The sequence below is a fragment of the Corvus brachyrhynchos genome, unplaced genomic scaffold (assembly GCF_000691975.1).
Source record: "Corvus brachyrhynchos isolate BGI_N302 unplaced genomic scaffold, ASM69197v1 scaffold22, whole genome shotgun sequence".
Taxonomy (NCBI): Eukaryota; Metazoa; Chordata; class Aves; order Passeriformes; family Corvidae; genus Corvus; species Corvus brachyrhynchos.
In genome coordinates, this window is record NW_008238355.1 from 7,374,333 (window position 1) to 7,383,879 (window position 9,547).

The window sequence follows — 9,547 nt, forward strand, 5'->3', positions numbered from 1 at the left end:
TTCAGCTGACTCTGGAAACCCACATGATGAAGTATGAGGCATGTGCTGAAAGAACAAGTACTGTTTCTTTTTACAGTGAAATAACCTCTAGCTAAAAATTGTCCATACTAGAAAAAGCAGGTGAGCACTGCTAAAAATTGCGTACACTTTCTCTTTATTGTTGCTGCATAAATACAGTGCTTGAGCAATTAAGATGCTTTAAGTCACATCAGGACATCATTGCTTTTTTTCCCCTAACATTAACAGGTAAGGTTCTCTTAACTAGCAGGATTAAGCAGTTTCTTTGCAATAACAGGGACAGTACTAAAAGTATTGCAAGAACAAACAACATTAAAGACCCAATGATGCTTTTTAACACTTCTGAAACTTTATTAGAGTTTTGGATAGCCAAAATCTAAAAATGTTTCTTTGATAGCTAATTTTGCAATTAAAGTATGTTTGTCTAACTTCATAATAAAATTCTGTATGCGTAACATGCCCTCTTTTTTAGTAATTCTTACCTCTGGATTGCATTTGAGCCGCTGGTCTGTTTGAGCAAGTCTATGCTTAATAGTCTGTAAAACAGAATAAAGTCAACCTGCACACTGGATACCAGTCAACATAATCAATAGTGCATGAAACTTCCCAAATGACAACTTCTGTTAAATGTAGTTCAAGCACAACATAGCATTTAGATTTGTCTATTTATATTTGTCTTTTTAATATTTGGATGGTTAAATTATGAAATAGGGGAGTAATGACTTAAAAGGAATAAAATATGGGCAAATTTTCCTTCCCATTTTCCCCTGCTGTTTTCTGTTTGTTGTTACATGGTTGCTCTGTAAGGACAGTGTTTCTAGATTAGACATTAAAAAACTAAATGTTTTATGTTTTTCTGCGGCAAAATGCCAACTCTGGATTCCCCTAGCATGCAAAGATAGGGCAGTAGGTGCAAAAATGTATTACTATTATAGCTATATTTAGTTATTGCCTAGTATTACAATCTTACTAAAACATGTTACTAAAATATCCTTAGGAGAGACCTTCTTTGAAGGGTTAATCCATCTGCACATTGCTACATAATAGTTTGAACCAGACCACTTGCTGTGTGTAATATACATGAAAAGTCAACAACAAATTTATTTTTTAAATGTCTGGGGGATATAGCCTTGATAAAATGTCACTGATAAAAGATGTAGCATTCAATGGCGCACAGATTTAAGCAGCATGAGTCTTCTATTTGTAATCTCGTGCTTAAACATTGTGTGTACCTTGAGGATTTAAAATTTTTAGTTCTTTTACTACTAAGAACTTACAGTGCTTCATGTAAACAAGCTCCTACAAATATACTTAGACACCATCATCTGCATCACTGTGACTTACAGAGATAATATATCCTAACTCAAGGTATTCAGTTGTTTTTTCTAGAGTTGTAATAGTGGTGTTAACTACTAATGTAGCAATTTTATCAGGATTAGGTCTGTGACAACATAAAACCAAACGAGTGCATTAGCTCTACTTTTGACTTGTAATAAAAAATATTCATGTGAATCAACAAAATACTGGCTCTACAGTATGATTGTTTTGAAAAATGTCTTCATGTAAGTTAGCTAGATAACAGGAAAATCACAGAAAGACTGTAATTCAAAGACATTTTGTCAAACAATATTTACTACTATTTACCTCATCTATTACACCAAGGTTTTCAGCTTGTCTTCTGCACACCCATGTCAATGAATTGCTATTACTAAGTTATATTTTAACTAGTGGTAGATGTAGTAAATATGGGATTATTAAACACTGCAGGTTAAAAGGCAGTATCTAAAATATCTACCTTATTAGCTCAATACTATAATGAAAGATATAGTCAATAATATATCTTTTAATATAATTCATACAATAGAAAAATATATAATTATATGTATATAAAATATATAATGTAGTGCTAAGAAAGCATTAACTGTTACTTACCGCAGTAAAATACATATGCTTAATAATAGCATTTTTTATTTTAGCAAGTTGCATTTCAGACAAGACTTGATCTGTTTCTTGTGCAGCCAGGAAACAGTTCATCTGTGTATCTTCGGGACTTTGTATTTCATTCTGCAGACCAAAAAAATAATACTTTCTTTGTTTCAAAGCTAATGGTCTAACCAATTTTTATGTGCTAGGTCTTTCTATATATTGTATTGCAAACCGTATGTGCCTATGTATGTTTATGTAATTGTGTAAAGGTCTACATCACGTATAAGATAAAGAGATGCTGGTTTGGAAAACCATGAATGTTGTAGGAAGCTATAAGCACAGGAATGATCAAGGCAAGTTTCCCCATATTTATTTTACCTAACTCACTTGAAGTCAAGTCACAATCCCTGTGGCTGAAACAAGGACTGTTCTTCCAATAACAGATTCTCTCTCTGAGAGAATCTCTTCCTCAATTTGTCTATTCATTTTATATAGACCACTACAATGAAATCTTTTCAGTTCTAGCCTATAAACATGAAACAATTTAGTAATTTAAAATGTAATAGGTTTTTCTGTCTTTTTTTCTTTGATATTTTTGTCTGTTTGTCTAGTAATTAATTCTCTGAGTCCACCTATCATTTTTAACTTCTTCAGCACAGGGAATGAGGAAGCATTTCTCAAGTTGGTTTTGAACTTATTCTGAAAAGACTCTCAGTAACACCACAAAATAATTTTTACTTGCAAAAAAAGAACTACAAAAAATATTTTAAATTTACTTCATGGATTGAGAACAATACATTTCAGTAAGAGTTTCAATGCATGCTTTTCATCAAAGATACACAGGTTAAGAATAAAACACCATCTTTGTTTAAGGTAAATACACAGGTAACCACAGACTCCTCCTGCAGTGTGATGAGCTAAGAATCATCAGATAGATACAGGTGAAGTATTCCCTTGGCCATATTTTATTGTGAGCAGGTGTGGCAGACTTGGCATAACTTGCCTAATAATTCAAACACCTCAATCTGATGGGTGAATCAAGTCTGGGACATAACAGTAGGCAAAAAACACAGTAGCGCACACAATGACAAGGTGCAAGAAGTTTATACTTTTATGCTTTCAAGATAAAGTTCCAAAAGTTACATGTCTCATCCTATTTTCTGATTTGTCCTTAAATGTATCATTCAAAACAAACGTATTTGGCATGTGCACAACTGTATTTCTAAACAAATACTGAGAACAAAATTTTCTTGCACATTTCAAAAGAGAATGAAGTGGTTTTGGTAACTAGAACAGAGTTCTAAATAGTTTTTGATGAGCCATGGATAATTGAAGTCTAATGCCTTAACTAGTCTTTACTTCTTATGGCCCTTCATGCACATTAGTTTCAATATGCTCATTAAAATACTCATATTGGAACAATTTATAGTACAATCTTGGCAAAAATTTATGAACTCCAGCATGCATCCAACAAAGCTTTTAAAGTCACTGTTTGAGACTAGCTTCCTAAAATCATGCATGTGTTTTAATATCCTGAACCAATACATTTGATGCCTTATAAATCAAATCAATGACAATCCCAGAGAGTATTTTAACAGTAGACTTAAAAGGCTGAGATAATAAGAACAGATACTGAAATATAAACATGAAGCAAAGACTTAGTAAAAAAAAAAAAAAAGAAATGACACCAAGAATGCTCTGAACATCAGTGGAGTTTCAGCTGCCTTGAAAAGAATACAATGCTATTTTGCTAAATCCATCATCTAGACACATAAATAGATGTTTAGGGGAGGAAGAAGATTTGTATTTGCTAGAAGTAGCAGTCATATAGCACGACTACAAATTTATGAAGTTGGAACAATCTAATGACTTATACGCCAAGTACTTCTGGGACAAAGAGAAAAGAGCATGTCCATAACATTCTTTGACAAAGCCTAATATATTTGGACAAGTGCTATGATTTGATTGCCTATTTTATTCTTTTCCTTTTAAGAGACTAGGAGCCTTGGCAGTTTCCTGAGTTCTTCAGATTCATTTAAACAGAAAGCTAATATTCTCTTGGTCTCTGAGGTGAGTTACTTCAACAAAATCTAAGCAAAAAAAGGTATGTGCAAGTTAATGGACTCGTTAAGATGGAAAGTTGTTATCACACCTGGGAGAAATTCAGGGTGCATAGCAAGAAACACATGATTTTGATAGAGATCAATAAAGGTGAGGTAGCCATAAAAACTTTACATTCATTCATCTATTAAATGTAAATGTCTATCTTAGCTGAAAGGTTTAAATGAGTGCAACTTCCCTGAACACATTTCATTAAGAGTAAGCACTAGAGTAAGAGCCCACACTGATACGTTTTATTCAGGATGTAATCATTAAGACCTTCTAACCTTCTTCTCACCCTTTTGTAACACTTTAACTACAGGGAGAGCAAAGTGCTTTGATCAGAAGAGTCCAAAGGATTTGCAAATTTTAACAAACACCGTTTTAGCTCCCACTTGCTTGCAAACGTGGTAGTTTCAATCAGCAGTTGATTAAAGCTATCCTAGAGTCTGAGGAACTACCACACTACATGAATATTCTGAGGGCTTTGAGTAGTTCCAGATCAAAATACTAAGAATTTCTGAACAGTGCATCTGGTAAGCAAACAGCTATGAAACATGGGGCATCTCTCTTAAGGGAAATAGTAACACAAAATTCTGGTTCTAGTGAATTCTGCACTAGCACAGGACCATGTGCAGATGGTATCTGGAGACTACAGCCTCTTCAGACAACCTGTTATAGTGTTCCATCAACCTCACAGAAAAAAAACCCAAGTTGTTCCTGACTTTCCATTTGTACTCATTTTCCGGTAACTGGGCACCACAGGCAATAGCCTGGCTCTGCCTACTTTGCATCCTCCCTTTGTATTTGTAAACATCCACAAGCCTTCCTATCTCTTGGATACATGGTCCCAGAATCAGAGAGTTGTCTTACCTTTAATCAAACTACAAAACATTCAGGCTGATTATATTCCCCTCCATCATTAACACTGCATTATTTATAGTAATAAATAAATAAATTAGTTTACTTACTTCAAAAAGGTAACGTCCTATATATTGCAAAGAGTAGTGTTGAGCTTCAGAGAGGCACTTTTTGTTTTGTAGAGGAGAAGTTTTACCACCGATGAATACATGAGTTATATTGTGCTCTGCATTTTTAGATGAACATATGGTTGCCTTTCCAGCTTTAAGAACTCTAAATAAACATATTTAGAAAGATGTATTTACTACATTATATTAACGCTGCCTAAAGCTACAATAACATTCACAAACTACAAGCATGCAAATGCAACTGAATAAGTCTTCTAGATGTATGGCACAGCACAAACTTCATTAGAAAGATAAAAGGGAACTTAATAGCCTTCAGAAAATGAAAGAACCCATTTAACAAAACATCCTTCTCTTCAAAATTTAACAGTACTAATTAAAATCAAGGTACACCTCCAGTATATCTGAAAGTTTCACCTGTGTACCTTTTCAAGTATCAAATTTGATGACAGCAGCTATAATTTATTGCATTATCTACCCCAAAATGATGATTTTTCAGTGCAGTTTTCCTATAAATTAAGCAGATAACAAAAAATGGCACACTGCTTTTCTGAAATGTAGTATGATGTTTTCGTAATGCAAATATACATTTACAGCATTGGTGCTGTCCAGTATCATATACAGAAAAGAGATTTGCTTGTCGTTGGGGCACTGTTACACATAACAGTTTCTCCAGGGACAATTTCCAGACCTGTACAGATGCAAGTGCTCCTATCTTTTAGGAAAAATGCCAGATAAAACAAAAGGTGGAAAAATAAGATCTCATGACATTCTGGATATGCATTCTGTTTTTCATAATCCAGACATATAAAAAGAAAATGGCGCTGCTCTCACACACTTACCCATCCAACAGCTAGGCACTAAAGGCAGGAAGAGCATAGAAAGGGGATACAAGGCAAAGTGTGGTTAAATATTAGAAAATAGGCTTTCCCAAAAGCTATAGAGTCCTTTATGACTGAAAACAGTAACTTGCTGAAGACAAAAATATCTACCTGTCAGTGTTTTATGACTGACTAAAAGGATCCCCATGTTGAATGCATGGGAAACAGTCTGGAAAAAAACATCTTCCACAAAACTTGTTCACCTGTCTTACTGATGTTGTTCCTGTTAAAGGTTATTTCTATTGCAAGAAAAAGAAACAGACAGCATTGTGCGAGACAGCATTTCAACAGTGTTATCATGAACAGCTACATAAGCAGTTTTCACGGAAAAAGAAACAGCATTTTTCACAAGCATAGCAGGACACAGTAAGCTCTCCCACTCAGCAAAATTAGCATACTTAAAATATTTTCAGTTGGCAAAAATCAGAAGATAGCAATTTTAATTACCTCCCCCCTTCCTTATGAAATACAGACAGACATACATTCTGTGATGTAGCACACAACCCTGTACTACGATCCACCAGAAAAAATGCATGTCCCTTCTTGGCTGTGCATGTGTGACCTGAGCAGTCCTAACAAACTGGGATCTCAATAGAGAGCTGGACAGTATCTGAATAAATGGAAAGCTCTGAAACAGTGTCAGGAGATGTTCCTTTTACTGTACCAGATGCAAGCAGTACTTAAATATGCACTGCTTTCAATTCAGGAGTAGAATTTAAAGCAATGAATCCAAATGTGTAGGAAGAGTATAGAAAAGAACCATACGTTCTCAGAATTCTTGTACTTTAGTTTTCTTTCTTTCTTTCTCTTTCTTTCTTTCCTTCCTTGCTTCTTTTAGTTTTATCTTTCTTTCCTTCCTTGCTTCTTTCCTTCATTTTCCTTCATATTTCTGTCCTCCCCTTCTAAACTATGTATACATAGTTTAAACAGCATACCAGAATCATCTGTTGTAGTACAAATTACATCTTCAGAGCTACAAGAACCTGTTACATAGATGTGACACAAAGACTGATCAGGTCAGTAACAGTGCAGCCCATATCCATAAGACACAGTCAGGTCATCCAGCCAAGTGAAATAAAGTATCCAGTTCCAGCTACTATTTAAATCTAACACCCACACAAAATAAAAACTGTAAATCTTGCCTCATTAAGGAAGTTTCTGTTAGCAGCTTACTTGATAAAAACATATGCATGTTATTTTTAACACTATACTAAAAGAAGGCAAGAAAAGCAGTAATGTTACAGATTTAAAGTCATCATAAAGCATGGAAATATATTAATGAAAATAATTCAGAGTTTGGATAGCTGGAGGTTGTTATGGACCAAATTAACTGAGATGGAACTCCTACCTTCTAATACATGGCATTCGTTTATCACCTCTCTTAACAAGGAGGACAACTTTCCATCTGTGGAAGGCCCCTGGAGCACTAGAGTTTGTCAGTTCTTCACGCCATCTTTTAGGTGCAGATTGCATTTGAGGTGAATAATGGGTGTCTCTTTCAATTTCATATCCCCATTCGTACGTTGCTTCATCAAGCCATCTGCCACTTTCAGCACTATTAATTATGTACTCCTTAGTTAGTACCCACTTTCCTAAAAAGAAAATGAACTGTCAACCACAAAAGATTTTTTGTGCAGACAAATGGCAATCAACTGAAGAACTAATATAAAATTAACTTAAACCTTTCTTGTGCAAATAAAAGCTGGAATTATAAGTACCATTTTAAAAACTTCTTCCTATTACAAGAGTTCTCCACTTCAGACTTCAAAAATCTCAGAATCAAAAATCTCACAATACCACTGAAAATGATAGCTTTGTTTTCTTTTAATGATGAACTATCTTTTTACCCTTCCCAGATAAAAATACTTGTCTATCTCCTCAAAAATCTCAAACACATTTTTTCAGCTTCCCAGATTTTGTTCTTAGGACTTTCACAGAACATTGTTAAGCCCTTTATTTTTAATACCATTTGACACTTATACAACTGTACTACTTTACTACCTACGATTTTAAAGAACTGCACATTAAACATATAAGCTAGCATATACTGCTAGTGTAGTGAATATCAATATTCGGGGGACACACTTTTAGACTTTTTTTCTTTCCTCTTTCTTCTTTTCACATCCTTTTCTCTCATCCCTTGGCTCCACCTCCTCTGCCTCTCCTCTTTCATCTTCCACATGTATGCTTTTGATATAGTATGTAATGATATTCCCCTTTTCTCTGTCTCTCTCTCTTCTTACAGGTTCAGGTCAAGAGCAGTGGTTAGTACCCTGCTCCTGTATTGAAACACTACCTACGGAAGACACTGTAAGAGAAATTGACTTGAATTGTGCGAACCTAATTGGTTTCACAGAACAGCAGGGTTGACTGACAAAATGTCTCAGTGAAGGAGCACAGATGGCACTTCTACAAAACCTAGCATAGGTACCAGTAGATTTATGACTGGAAAACATATACTGTGCACAACCTGGATGTTAAAACCACTTTCATGAAAAGTTTCCATCTCAAAACCTCTGTCAGCTAGGAAGTACATGACAAATGGCATCCTTGACAGTATTTCTGCTGAACTCTGTGGAGTTCTAAATGTGTTTAAACATGATCTTTCTTCATTACTTTGAAAACCACACAGCAGGAAAAAAAGAATGAATATACTCTCTGCCATCAAGACTAAGAGCAATGATTATGCAAACGTAGCACTTTTTCTGGATTAAAAAGTATTAGATGGTATTGGGGAAGATTTGCAGTTAGAGAAACATGACAGAGTTTTGTGTTGCCATGCAGACACTACACGTACCATTTCCACTCTGTTCAAGAAAACATCTCCAAATTTTAAATTCCAAAAAGTAAGAAAACATTAACTCAAAGGTTTAAAATTGCTACAATGAAGTGCCGTACCAGAAACCTATATTCATTTTAATATTTTTTTCCCAATGGAAACTTTTGGTCTATCTAATTTTTGCTAGAAGTGCAATCAGAATTTTATGATAGTACGAAGAATCATACATACATACATATATACACATACACACATATTAAAAAAAAATATATATACATATACCCCCCACTTTCTAGCAGTAAGAGATGATTGAAAATGCTTACTAATATGGTAGGAAATCAAGGAATTTACATATATCTTTAAACCCAAATGTATGTTTAGTCATTTGTCTACTGTCTCTTAATTTAAGATTATCCATCCTAACAATTGCTTTAACACTTTGGTATAATATGATATAGGGAAGATAAAGATAGTGCTTAAAAATGGTATTGTGATATCTCATAACCACAACAAATTCAAACCTCATCACAGAATCCTGACAGGTAATCAGCCTATAAAGAAATCTTATAATACAGAATTTTCATTCTAAAAGCATTTTAGTTGCTTATGTATGGGATTTCAGCATCAGGCCTTAGTTAAAGAGGAAGGACCAGAAGCTTGTGTCAGAATGGCAAGAGCTTGGAATTTTCTCTTGCTGCATAAACAGGAACTTACAGACAGTGACCTTTACCAGTGAATGTTCCATGTGAATTTGTTGTCAAAAATCCATGCTGACTACAGGCGTTCATACTCCCTCTGCCCTCTTTTAAGCACCCAAATAATTTGGGCATGACTTCATTATCTAATATAACACAAAG

The 9,547-nt window shown here is 34.6% G+C and overlaps 1 protein-coding gene across 3 annotated transcripts in view; it reads right to left on the minus strand.

The window, feature by feature from the left end:
• Nucleotides 1-9,547, minus strand: part of SLF1 (SMC5-SMC6 complex localization factor 1) — a 33,980-nt gene that overhangs the window by 23,434 nt on the left and 999 nt on the right. For all 3 annotated transcript variants that reach the window (XM_008634623.2, XM_017735433.1, XM_017735434.1), the window contains 4 exons: nt 7,260-7,503; nt 5,016-5,178; nt 1,951-2,082; nt 501-554 (listed from right to left, as the gene is read on the minus strand). In XM_008634623.2, the coding sequence (XP_008632845.2) occupies nt 501-554; nt 1,951-2,082; nt 5,016-5,178; nt 7,260-7,503 (593 nt within the window). The remainder of the gene's footprint in view (nt 1-500; nt 555-1,950; nt 2,083-5,015; nt 5,179-7,259; nt 7,504-9,547) is intronic.